The 14,045-nt window shown below is 42.4% G+C and overlaps 1 protein-coding gene across 4 annotated transcripts in view; it reads right to left on the reverse strand.

Moving 5' to 3' along the window:
* Positions 1-14,045, reverse strand: part of LOC309476035 (uncharacterized protein) — a 41,685-nt gene that overhangs the window by 2,889 nt on the left and 24,751 nt on the right. For 2 of the 4 annotated variants that reach the window (XR_014197912.1, XM_082139154.1), the window contains exons 1-5: positions 8,179-8,347; positions 3,498-3,809; positions 3,079-3,414; positions 331-642; positions 34-144 (exon numbers count right to left, since the gene is read on the reverse strand). Coding sequence is in view for 1 of the 4 variants with exons in the window: in XM_082139154.1 (XP_081995280.1) it covers positions 34-144; positions 331-642; positions 3,079-3,414; positions 3,498-3,809; positions 8,179-8,293 (1,186 nt within the window). In the remaining 3 variants the exon portion in view is untranslated. Of the gene's footprint in view, positions 1-33; positions 145-330; positions 643-3,078; positions 3,415-3,497; positions 3,810-8,178; positions 8,348-14,045 lie in introns of those variants that run through there. The other 2 variants (XR_014197910.1, XR_014197911.1) reach the window with 2 other exon arrangements.

Genomic DNA, 14,045 nt, shown 5'->3' on the forward strand with positions numbered 1-14,045 from the left:
TCACTAGTTATATTAGCTTTTTGTAATACTTACCAAATTTTGCTTGACGAGAGACCCTGTTTCGACAGCAAGTCACAACAACCACGACCAGAAGCAGAACAGCAACACCAATTACTGCTATAACACATGGAGACCAATCTTGTGCTGTAATGATAAAGAGATCAACCAATCAGCAATCTGACCTTCATTTCTGACTGGCGTTTGCAACTGTCAGTTTTGGTTGTCAGTTACACTATAATATTAATAGTTTGCTCAATTAACCTCAGTTAATTTGAAAACATGGTGATCTAAATATGGTTGTTGTTACATTAAAATACTTCAGATATTTACAATAGACAGAAAGATTGAATCTCTTGAATATGGTGCTTCGGTTGCCGGTGATATCGAGATGATAAAGTCCAGTGTGTTTAGTTCTTGTGTCCCTGATGGTCAGAGATCCGGTCTTGTAGTCCAGCTTAAGTTTCCCTCTGAATCTCCCATCAGCGCCATCAAACGTAGCGAAGATCCCAAAGCTCATTTTTGCTATGACAGAGTCTCCATGTTCACACCTCCATATTATCACATCATCTCTGTGTATTTTAGAAACACCAGATTCTAGAGTGACAGAAGTTCCCTCCATCACCGACAGCCTGTTCCCTCCATCTGTCTCAACATACGGTAAAACACAGGAGAACGTTCACAGACAGAGATTAAGCATACAGTAAAACATTTACGCATTTGGCATGTGCTTTTTTACAAAGTTCATCCATTTGAAATGAAAAAGTCACAATAGAGCCCAAAACAGCAGCATGTCAAAGACAGGCTCAAATATTCCAATAGCAATCAAGCTCAAGAGAAATACATCACACAATACATCCTCAGCATCAGCCAATCGCAAATAACTAATCCACAATCCAGTCTCTCTGAAATTCGACAGAGCATTCAATGTAAACCTGCAATGAGAGTACAGGACACAGCGGTGAAGCATAAGTGGCATCTGTAAACCATTACTAACTCCTTTGGGGTAAATGGTGTAGAAGATTTTATTATTTAGAAAATAAGTAATTTATCTATATATTTTTACACTTATTTCCTCTGTGTGTGACTTTGGTTTGACTTTTGGCAGCCTGAAGAAAGGCATGGAATGTTGCCATTTTATTCTGAGAAGTCATATGGTACAAGATTTTTACCCAAAATATGTTACCATCTTTGGAAAACAATCTTTGGTATATATGTGTAAGCTGAGCAGAAATCTAGAGTGATCTTTGCAGAAGATGCACGGCTTTATTGTAAAATAAGGTCTAATCATTCTGGCATTAAAGATCCCTGAGAAGTGATTTCACAAGAGAGAGAAACCACAACAACGGCAGCCTAAACACACAATCATCCCGTCCAAACTCCAGACAAGCTGGTTTAACGCCTAAAATGAGATCAGTCACAGCTAAGTAGAGCGAAGCGGCTCAAATGTTGGTTCAGAAAGTGCCTTTAGAACTAATGCCAAATCCCAGACAGATTCATAGAAGAGCACGGATGGTTTAGCTACCTCGCTCCCTTCACCACAACCTGTCACCAGCTTATGCCTCCCAACCGAGCATTGGTTTACTTAGGCATGAAACGATGTGATAGCAGCCACATACACTATATTGCCAAAAGTTTTGGGAAGCAGACACACTCTGTCAGTTCAAAGCTAGACTAAAAACACATCTCTTTGACCTAGCATACACATAACACATTATAGACTTTTAGAATTCAATGTTAGGCTGGATAGATTAGGCCAGCCGGAACCGGGAACACTTCCCATAAATCCTGATGTACTCGCTACATCATAAGAAGAATGGTGTCTACGCTAATATTAGTCTCTCTGTTTATCCCAAGGTTTACCGCAGTCCGCCGGATCCGGGCCGTATCCAGATCTGATGAAGGACCTGCGCCTGGACGCGACGACAGCGCAGTCCTGAAATGTCAACTCTCTTCCCTGTGAAGGCCTCCCTCCCATGGCTTGGACGGAAACAATGCCTTGGACTTCCAGCCTCTAGCCGAAGGGTAGAGGATCCGCAGTAAATCAGCATTGGCGGGCTACTGTTCAGCTCACTCACTATACTGTGGGGAGCGTCCTCTTCCTGGAGTCTTTTTCTGAGACTGTTGTTGACATTATGTCATAGTTCAAGGCGCCAAATGAGATCAATTTGCGGCCTCCGCTGGAGGGGCGAAGACTGTTCTCAGCACAAGAGTGCCCATCTATGCAATTGGGCTTCAGTATTCCAGGAGAAACATGTTTCCCCATAGCATTAGCTACTAATGCAATGTCAAAGAACCGATCTTGAAAAGGAACTGGGGAATTCTATTTATTGAATGGTCTTTACTTCTGCGACACTGTGGCTGACATTTTTGCATGGCTTTTATATCTGTAATATAAGCGGCAATGGATAATTTACCTCAGATCTTGAAAATAACTTTACTGAATGATAAAGGAAACAAGAATGTTCAAACCATGAACAAACAAGTGTATACCATGACATATATTGTACCAGCCATGAAGTATGCATTTTGAATGATATCAAATTATTATTATTTTTTGAATTTTCATTCATTTGATTATGTAGTAGCCCACTTATCCTATTTGTTGCAAGTGTGAGACAGCAAGCCCACCCATGAGCTCTTCTGATTGGCTGTGATTTGTGATTATTGTTGTCACGTTTAGTGAAAAAAAAAGACACATTGCATCTGGTGTTAAAAAAAAAAACACTATGTCTGAACAATGTGGGGAAAATGAAGCATCTATGATTCAAACAAACGCAAACTCATAATGATCACATTCAAACACTGATGCCTCTTCTGTGATGATCATTCTTTAAATTTCTGAATTAATTTATATGTATATTTTTGAGGCATTAAGTGAAATTTGAGGGTGGTGTGGCTGTTCTCATATTCAAAAGTCACATTTAAAAAAGAGAAAAGTGTGGTATTCTCGACTGAAACCACTGAAAAATGGTATAAAACATTTCTTAGAACTTGGCATGTGTGTTTACATCTAGATTTTTAAACCATTTGTTAATGACCCTGAGATCCTTCAAGCATTGCAATATTAAAGTGACTCACCAATGATAGAAACTCTGAAAGTCTTGTGTGTGGTGTAACTGCTGCCGCTCTTGGTGATGTCTACTTCATAAGGTCCAGAGGTGTTGGGTCTGACGTTAGTAATGATGAGCGATCCATTCTGTTGGTTCAGCTGAAGTCTGTCTTTAAATCTCCCATCAAGAACATCAGCAAAGATTTCAGCTGTTTGATTTTTTTGTTGACCAATGAGTGTGCCTTTAAACTTCCAGGTTATCTGATCATCTCTCTGTATTTCAGTAAGACCAGACGGTAGAATGACAGAGTCTCTCTCCAGCACCGGCACGATTGTCACTCCATCTGACACCAGCTTATTCACACCTAATGAACAGAAACATTTCTGTTAGAGAGCAAACACTTTCACCTTGAGTCTCAAACCTCATCTAAATACTTGACATACTCACCACTGACATTGAATGTCTTTGATGATATCCCCCTGTCGCGGTTGATCTCAAGTTTATAAAGTCCAAAGTCTTTGATTCTAACTTTCCTGATCTTGAGATCTCCAGTCTGATTGTCCATCTTCAGTGTCTCTTTATTAGGGTTAAGTATTATGTTCTTATTAGATTCACTACTGATTCTAGCAATAACGACATCTTCAAAGCTCCACACAATCGCACCATCAGGTACTTCAGTAACATCTGTATGTAGAGTGAAAGAATCTCCCTCAATCACTGATACAGACTCTACAACATCTGTCTCAGCACCAGACACATCTGCAGAACACACAGAAACAGTTATTTACGTTGAATTTCACATTAAATATGAAAGCAGAAATAAAATAAAAAACAATCACCTAAACAATATTTACAACAGATTTACTATGTCTCAAAGACAATTCAGAGAAATGAGATGCACCACAAATGAGAGGAAATAGCTTTTGTAACATTATAAACGTACTCGGTTACTAACGTAACCTCGGTTCTCTCTAGAAGAGGGAACGAGTACTGCGTAAGATATCTTACGCTAGGGGAAAATCCTTTTTCCGCGAGATATTGAAGCCAAAAATTATCCTTAATTTTGTAATAATGCAAAACGCGTTGCGGCAGCATGCAGACATAGGCGAGGCAGCTCGCGTGCCTATTGGCTGCTCTGCGGCAACTGCAGCAGCCTATCGAGCGAGGCCTGGCGTGACGCCAGACCCAATGAGGGTGCTTCGCGCCCGCTGCGTCACATCCCGCCGAAACGGGCGTGGTCTAGGCCTATAAATACCGCTCGCAGGCAGCTATTATCTGGTTTTTCATTATCGAAGCAACCAGAGCGTGTGCATGCACGGCAAGATACGCAGTACTCGTTCCCTCTTCTAGAGAGAACCGAGGTTACGTTAGTAACCGAGTACGTTCTCTTACGAGAGGTCTCTCGTACTGCGTAAGATATCTTACGCTAGGGGACCCAATGCAAAACGCCGTGCATGCTGAGATGATGATCTGACATCAAAGACCCAAGGGCGAAATCCCGGGGTTCATATAGTGCACAATCACCCAGGGAACTCACAGGGAGTCCGGGAAGAGGGAGGGGCGAAGCCGCACTCTTCCACATATGGCAGCGTCGCTTAGACGCGAATTTCATCATACAGACAGGGCGGGGTATGGCCTGAACTGATGGGGAAATGTGGGTGTCTTGAAAGACAGATGTTTCAGATCAATTGACTGTAAAGGCTCGAATGGTCCACCTTTTAATGGCTTCCAGAACCGTAGAAAGGTCCCATACGGGGACTGAGGGAGGTCTGGGAGGATTCAGTCTCTTAGCCCCTCTAAGGAAGCGGATGACTAAATCGTTCCTTCCTATTGACTGACCAAGCGTTGTTCTTGAGAACGCTGCTATAGCCGCCACATAAACTTTGAGCGTGGAAGGGGTCCTGCCCTTATCCAACAGCTCTTGTAGGAAGGAGAGCACCTCCGTCACTCCACAGTCTGTGGGTGACACGCCACGGGCTGTGCACCAGCCCGAAAACACTGACCATTCCGTCTCGTAGACAGAGCTCTAGCCTGCGTGATCGTGTTTAATACTCCCGTTGATGGCCCAGACATGAAGGGACCACAATTCCGGGTGAGGATGCCAGATCGAGCCGTGGGCCTGAGAGAGGAGGTCTCTCCTCACTGGCACTGGCCACGGGGCAGTGCTCGCTAACTGCATCACAACTGGGAACCAAGGTTGGTTTTCCCAGAACGGTGCTACAAGCAATACTGAGCATCCTTCTTCCCTGATCTGCTCTATCACCTGAGGCAGGAGAGAGACGGGGGGAAAAGCATAGAGCGGGCGGCGGGGCCATACATGAGCCAGCGGAACGAGTTCGCTGTGCGCTGAATGTCTACCGCGCGCTGTGGTGATAGTCGCGCTATCATGGACAGCGAGTCCAACTCTGTGCCCAGGAAAGATATCGTCTGACTGGGGGACAGAGAGCTATTCGCCCCATTGACACTGAGACCCAAATTCTCGAGGTGATCGAGTAAAATGGTCATGTGTTCTATGAGCACTGAGCGAGATTGCGCTAGAATCAGCCAATCGTCCAAATAGTTCAGTACTCGCACGCCCCTCATTCTGAGGGGTGCGAGCGCCGCATCCATGCACTTCGTAAATGGACGGGATGCCAGGGATAAACCGAACGGCAGGACTGTGTACTGATTTGCCTGGCCCTCGAAGGCGAATCTCAAATATCGCCTGTGACGTGACGCTATCTGTATTTGAAAATACGCGTCTTTCAGATCTATTGACACAAACCAATCTCCTTGGCGAGGATTTGTCTGGTCGTGAGCATCCTGAACTGTCGCTTCACAAGCACTCTGTTCAGTTGCCTTAGATCTAGTATGGGTCTGAGACCCCCGTCTTTTTTCGGTACCAGGAAGTATCTGCTGTATAGCCCTCCTTCGCTCTGAACTTGAGAGAGAGGCTCAATGGCCCCTTTGTTCAATAGTTTCGCCACTTCGGCTCGAAGTAAATGTGCTACTTCTGCTTTTACCGTGGTCTCGACGCGCGCCGCATAGCGGCGAGGGCGTCGGCGAAACTGTAGCGAATAGCCTCTTTTTATAATGTCCAGCACCCACTTCGAAACCCCGGGCAGCTTTGCCCATGCGACTGCATGAATAGCTAGGGGTTGAATACGAAGCGCGCTCCGCTCGCTCAGCGATGGAGAAGCTTCGGTGTGCTGTAACACAAGCGTCGCGCTCGTGACATTTGAGGCATGGGGCGCGCTGATAACAGCGGGCAGATTGCCTGCGCTCGACTCCTCTGCGGCGGTCAACCGCGAGGGGGAGGGCTGGGCGAGTCCCGTAGGAACTGTCATGTCTATGTGTGGATGTGGGCGCGGGACAGCGGGCACATTTATCACACCGAAAGCATTGTTCGCTTGAGTGAAGCGAATGCACGCTGGTTTCGTTTTTACAGAAACCGTGAGACATGCATAGCGTGGTGTTTGTGGGCACTGGGTAGTGGGCACATTTATCACGTTTGAAGCGCAACCGATCTGAGTCGATTTTATGTGCGCGGGCCCTGTGTGACAGGCTGTGCTTGTGTGTAGAGATGGACATAAGTGGGCCGCTATCGCCTCTTCGACCGGCGGTAGCGAAAGGTATCCCCTGTTCTTGGCATCGTCAACTGTAGAGAATGTCAAAGAAACAGCAGGACGCACTCTAGCTGAATAGGGGCGTTCCAAGACTTAGCGAATATCCGCATGAGCTCCGTCTCGATGGACGCTCTCTTGCCTGACGATGTGCGGGCAGGGGGCGCGGGATCCTCAGAGCCCGCCCAATCCTCACTGCCTGACGCCAGGATAGAGCAGGAATCATCCTCTCCCAGCAGGGCTTCCTCGTCAGCGATGTCGACGGAAGCGGCGGCAGACAGCGGCCGCTGTCCGTCAGGAAGAGAAGGGCTTCGCTGGGCACGGCGCTTTTTACGGCGCGACACCGCGGCGGGCGGGGGAGCAGTCTCGGTGAAGAAAGCCAGGCGAGTCCTCAGACTCGCAGTGAGGGCAGCCGCCGTCAGCGAGTACGAGAACTGCATGTTCCTCACCCAGGCAGGAAACGCAAACAACGTGGCGGTCCCCGTCGCTGAGTGTGGCTCTGCACGAGCCGCAGGAAGGCATCTTGAAAAAGACGCTAGCTCTTTTAGAATGTGTGTCGCGGCGGCGACACACACACACAGTACAGAGTAATGAAAAGGATATAAGTGCCGGAAAGCGCAGCAGGAAGGCAAGGAAGGCGGCGCGGCCAGCGACTTCAGTGACTCGTCCCGCTGAAGGTGCTCTCTCAGACGGCGCGGCTTCTTCTCCAGCTCCAGCGATGCGTGTGCTTCGCTTGAAGGATGAAAAATCTGATAATAGCTGCCTGCGAGCGGTATTTATAGGCCTAGACCACGCCCGTTTCGGTGGGACGCTCGATAGGCCTCGCTCGATAGGCTGCTGCAGTTGCCGCAGAGCAGCCAATAGGCGCGCGAGCTGCCTCGCCTATGTCTGCATGCTGCCGCAACGCGTTTTGCATTATTACAAAATTAAGGATAATTTTTGGCTTCAATATCTCGCGGAAAAAGGATTTTCCCCTAGCGTAAGATATCTTACGCAGTACGAGAGACCTCTCGTAAGAGAACTACTGTTATACAGTATATAATAATAATAATAATAATAATAAGTTAAATAAGAAAATTATTGAAAAGATTAAGAAATTATTCAGCAAGAAATCATTAAATTGACTCTGAACTTTCTATTGATCAAAAGAATACTGAAAAAAAAGGCATGACACCTTTTTTGTTTTGTTTTCAACGTTGATAAAATGTTCTTTAAAAAAAAAAAAAAAAAAAAATCTACACACTCTACTGTTTTTCCTTATTTTGGTACAAAATAAATGCAGCCTCGGAGAGCAGAAGAGAATTATTTTAAACAAGCAAATCTTACTGATCTTACACTTTTGAATGGTAGCGTAGCCTATAGAATAAAAAAAGGAAAAATCATTAGGGGTTTTAGACCCGTAAGCCTCTAAGCTTCCTAAAACATGTTTCCACTGGCAATTTAAACAAAACGCATTTGGAGCGTTGCCAAAAAAAACTAACCAAAACAATAAAAAACAATTAAAAAACAGAAATCCCAACACTTACCGTTCACAACTAATGAGAAAAGAAAGATCATTACAAGGTTCTTCATGCTGATGATAAGTTGAGTCTGGTGACACCATAGAAAGTAAAAGAAGGGGTGACACTGAGGCTCCAGCATGGATCCAGCAGCGCAGTTTCCAACGGAGCGCGTCGAGGATCATATGCTTTTCAGAAAGTCACATGAAGAACGTAAAGGAATCTGCCGGCATTAATGTTTCATTAGGCGTGTTTAAACTTGACTCCAAAAACCGGTATAGTGTAGATTACTCTGAATGCTTTCTAAGCAGCATGTTGTTGAATTTACTAGGCTATTATTAATTTACTAAACCTACTTTTTGTTAATTTTCGTTGTTTTTCTGTAGTTTGGTGTTCAGTGAGGGATAAAGAACATTCTTCTGCAAGAATGACAACAGATAGAAAAAGTTACTCCGTTTAGAAAAATAATAATAATATATACATTATATTTCCATGTGTTTCGAATGCTGAAGAGTAAAGCTTCAGATGTTCGTGGGGCTTCATTTCTCCATCCCTATGAGTGAATTCTGCTAAAATTTTTCCAAACATTGTAGCATATAAATGCTAAAACACATCTTTGTTAAAGCCACACCGCGGAACTTTTGCGGGCGCTAGGGGCGCTAGACCTGTAACTTTCACGTCTAGCGCCCCTAGAGGCCACAAGCGCCGCAGCACTGTCGCAAAAGCCTAGAAGACATCCACTTAATAAATTAATTGCACAAAAAGTGAACAGAAAATAATGTCTGATCAGGTAAGTCGCATAGACCAGGGGTGCACAACCCTGCTCCTGCCGATCGTCTGTCCTGCACAGTTCATCTCCAATCAAACACACATGTCTTTAATTTTCAAGCGATCCTGAATAAGTTAATTGGTTGCTTCAGGTGTGTTTGATTAGGGTTGGAGATAAACTGTGCAGGTCAGGACAGTCGATCGGCGGGAGCAGGTTATAGACGTTTTGTACCTAAAACTAAGTTGTTATTGTGCTTGTTTTGGAGTCATTTTATCTTTAGATCGGACTTGCATCGTTTTATTTGTGTTTTTCCTGTAGTAACCTATGAATTTGAATCTAAAATCATATAAGCCTCTAATAATACATACACGTTTGTATCTAAAATCATATAAGCCACTAATAATAATACACACATATATGAATGTGTAAAAGGACAAAGAAACTGAAGCCTACAAATAACGGCAGTAGGCTATGTTGTGACTTATATCAGTTTTGTTACACGATTTCCAGACTTCGCAGTAAATATTACATTATATATCCACATTTATGCCGATGTTCGTTTTATTGTCAGTCATTTTCTTCACCGCTTGAAGAATCTACAGAGTCCTCTCCCGAAATAGGGAGAGGACGACGAGGGAGAGCCGGGGGAAGACGGCCGTAAAGCGATACGTTCTCCAGGTCACATGACCTGGCCAACGACGGTCCGTCTTCTCCAAACTTACATAGGCGGTATTTCAAGAGGGCAGCCCCGATCGGAGCATTAATAGTGTCAAACGCTGTATATTGGCCTGAGGAATCATTTAAAATAACTCGTATGCGTCAACTCTTTAGGTCACAAAGTCCACGGTGTGGCTTTAAAACAATATTTATTGAGATTTAGTTCAACTTTGAGTCGGCAGTAAGGTCTTAAAACACAGTAATATTAGTGATTAGGCTATATTCAGAAAACGTCCAAATGTTGACATACAGAATTCAAGGATTAACCATTTCATTTAATGTGTCAAATACACTTGATAATTCAGCATAAAATAAGTTGATACAATCTGACTGGGAAAAAATAAAGGTTTTAACTGGTCAACACAATAAAAGCATGTTTATCTAAATAAATGTCAACACATAGGCCTATATATATCAGTCTGTAATGTTGCTGTTTGAGAATAAGACAGATATGCAAGATTACACTACAAAGCTCGTTTGGACAACAACGCATTTTCCCCGAGTCACAATGTTACTCATCTATAGTTTCCACCCACGGATTTCGCAAAAAAAGGTGCGGGGCCTGGTAGATCTGCATTAGAGAAGACAGTGTTGTCCCTATGTCTATGAGACGTTGTTTTGTCCACCCCGCTTCCAAAACCCATTTGTTTGACCTTCCTAAGGAAAACAAACTTAGTGGTTCAAAATGAATTAAAAACACTGTTCCTGAACATTATAAACCCAAACGTTTATCTGTGTGCAGCACATTTTACAGAGAACAGCTTCCAGAACCTACAATGCAGGCTATACGCTCCTGAAATGGACCATTTCCCACTTTGTCGAGACAATCGGTTGTTTGTGGATCAAAACTTGTAAATATGTCTTAAAGCTGTAGCTCCAATTTGGCTGAGGACAAGGACATGGACAGGATTTGTAATTTTCAAAAGTGTTTTTAATAAAGAAAAAAATATCTGAGAACCTAATGAATGACATATTCCTTTACAGAACAACTATGAGCCAGTTTTAGACATTTTTGGATTAAATTTTGTATTCACTGTAACAATTCAAGGACAGATAATGTACGTTTCTGGTCGAATGTCCCATGGTCTATTCACCCCTGCTTATACTGTAGCCTAGATGTTTTAACACCATTATGTGGGTGAAATGACCTTTTATAGGCTACACTCAGCCATTCATTCGTAGTATTTTTATAGTTTCAAAGTCACAGACTAAAAGAGAAGGGACTAAGGGAGTTGACTCACTCTAATCACAGATTAAGGGAGTTGTAATATTTAAAGTGATCCGTCGCATTATGAGTCAGGTGTCACGATACACGCACACAAAGACAAAAGCTGTAACAACTGAGAAAAATGGCATTAAACTTGTCAAATGCCACTTTTTCATTGACTTTAGCTTGATTCGATTTTTTTCTGAATATGAGCATATTTGAGGCAAACTCAAATGAGAAAACGCAATTGCAAATAGGAAGACGAGCTAAAGGGTCAGGCCCTGTCACGGTAAAACATTCCAGAAAATAATGAAAATGTTTTAAATCCAAAACATGTCTAAAAAGGTTACTGAAATTCCTTGCTTGCATGTTAACAGTTTTTATGCTAGCATGCTAGCAGGCTGAGTAATGGCAGTTTAAAATGGCCGACCGTCAGGCCCTGTCACATTCCTGTGTGACACAGCCTTACAAATTAATGTTATAGTTATTTTTTATTACATTTATTGCATATGTTATGTATTTAACGCATGCAATAGTAGAATGAAGGCCCAGGTGCTTGATTTTTATACAACTGTGGCCATGGAAGTGATTGGAACACCTGAATTCAATTATTTGGAGGGCTGTCCCAATACTTTTGGCAATATTATGCATGTCCTTGGCTGAATTTGACCATAGTATAATATTACATTAACATTAAAATTATAATAATAATTTAAAAAAGAAATGCCAATCAAAACTTAAAATAAAGAACACAAAACATAACTTTTTCTGCATCATCAAAATCCATAAAGTCAGTCCTGTCACAGTACCGTCAGTCCTGTCACGCCATGGTCAGTCCTGTCACACAGGAAATTATGACAAAAGTGTACTATTTGAGGAAATATTAATTCATTAATCTCTTTAACTGTGTAGATGAAGGTGGGGGTATATATCCACTACTATGTTTTTTGTAAAAATCTCCTATGTAAAGGTAGTTATTTTACAACTATATGAGTGCCTGCGGGTATTCTGTGATTTTGTGTACTACAGTTGACCGAAACCATGTTAGATAAAATCAGGGACATGTGATCAATAAGAAAATGCTGTTTGTATCAAAGAAATTCATTAGGAAACCATTCTACCATATACACATTTGTCTGTGACAGGGCCTACCTGGCTTTCACAGGTGTGGTAATCACTGTTGATTGTCCTGATGTGTTTGAACACAGTTAAGTTGATTGCTACATTTATTGTCTGTATGCCCTGAGGATGGTCGTTTGACCGAAAGCTTGGTGATTCAATTTGCTTAAAGGATTTAAGTGTGCAGACAGTTTATTTTTTTAGATCTGTGACAGGGCCTGATATTTTAGGGGTGAAATGCGTATAAAAATGTATTTTATTCAATCATAAAAACATGCTGAGATGGCATGATATGTGTTTCTCATAGTTTAACATATGACTCAACGTTAAGAAAAATATATTTTTTCCCCCAAGATTTTTTAGAAGTGGAAATGTACGTTTCTGGTAGAATGTCCCCCATATAGACCATATAAACCAAACAAACCTTGACCCCTGATTTAGATCACATGTGTCAAACCTTGCTCCTGGAGGGCCACTGTCCTGTAAAGTGTAGCTCTAACCAGCCTCAAAACACTTGCACTTTCTAGTAATCCTGAAGACCTTGATAAGCTGGTTCAGATGTGTTTAATCAGGGTTGACGACATAACGTGACCTGCGTCCCAATGTGCATACTATCCATCCTAAATAGCATGTGACATTAGTAATTGTCAATACTATTTAGGGCAGAGAGGGTGGATAGTATGCACATTGGGACGCAGTGCTGGACAGTTTCCCTCAGGAACTGAGTTTGACACCCCTGATAAAGTGTGCATACCATCATACCAAGTGAGCGCCATCTAGTGTTCAAAATAAATACAGAGTGTGGTATAAAAACAAATTTCACAGTGGAGCAGCCAAAGGCACAGTAATAAATGACACTACTGAACGCTCTTTGTGTGTGTGTGTGTGTGTGTGTGTGTATTGTTTTTTGGCAATTTTTGCCTTTTATTGTGACAGGACAGTAGAGAGTTGACAGGAAGCGAGGTGGGAGAGAGACAGGGGACGGGATCGGGAAAGGTCCGCGTGCCGGTGTTGTGCCGAATTTCGCCGCCAAATTATTACCCCCCTAGTATTGGTAGGTTTAGGATTAGGGGTGGGGTTAGGATTAGTCAATCAGGTACTGACTTCAACGAGGGGGGTGATAATTTGGCTGGGGGTCGAAATTCGGCACAACACCGGGACTCGAACTCGGGCCGCCCGACCGCTACAGCGCTACATGTCGGCGCGCTGACCACGAGGCCATCGGTACCGACATACTGGATGCTCTTAACCAGGGGTGCACAATCCTGTTCCTGAAGATCCACCTTCCTGCAAAATTCGAAATCGAGTAGTGTGAACCCGACATAAATGAGTTGGTTCAGGTTGTTTGATTAGGGTTTGAGCTGAACTTGCTGGAAGGTAGATCTCATAGGCCTTGGAAACCCTGCTTAAAACTATTGTTTATCTGCCTGAATCACACTGTATTGCTAACCTGTCTGACCAACACAAGGACAATACAGATGAAAATTAGTGATTCATTCATGAATCGGGCATTGCTGGTTCTAATTTTAAAAATCAACAGTAAAGGAAAATGGTCCTCTCTGCTTTTTTTTTTTTTTTTTTAAGTTTAAAGAATTTGAGGAATGTGCTTAAATGACTAAATGACTATATATTTATTATTTATCAATCAAATCTAGTAATTTGAAGGTAAATAAAATAAATCGCAAAAAAATTGCATTAAAAAATTGAAAAACAATTATCTTAATGAAATAAAATAAGCTTCCGGATAGAAATAAAATGAAGTATTATTTTAGGGCTTCGGATCATTTTGACCCACGAGGGAAGGATTTGTTACGAAACGCATATGACGGAACTATTGCCTGGAAAAGTGAAATATAAAAAATGTTATTCAGAACCAGAAGGCAGATCCGCTTTAAAATCCCGGGATAATCAGGTTTTTTTTTTTTTTTTTTAAGTTACTTTTAAAAGTAATGCATTACAATATTATGTTATTCCCCCAAAAAAGTATAATTGTGTTACTTAGTATTGTGTTACTTAGCATGACATTACTTTTTCATTACTTTTTCTCACCTGGGATGGGCTTGCTTGTTTATTTTTTAATAA

Source organism: Leuciscus leuciscus (genome assembly GCF_965113295.1).
Source record: "Leuciscus leuciscus genome assembly, chromosome: 15".
Classification (NCBI taxonomy): Eukaryota; Metazoa; Chordata; class Actinopteri; order Cypriniformes; family Leuciscidae; genus Leuciscus; species Leuciscus leuciscus.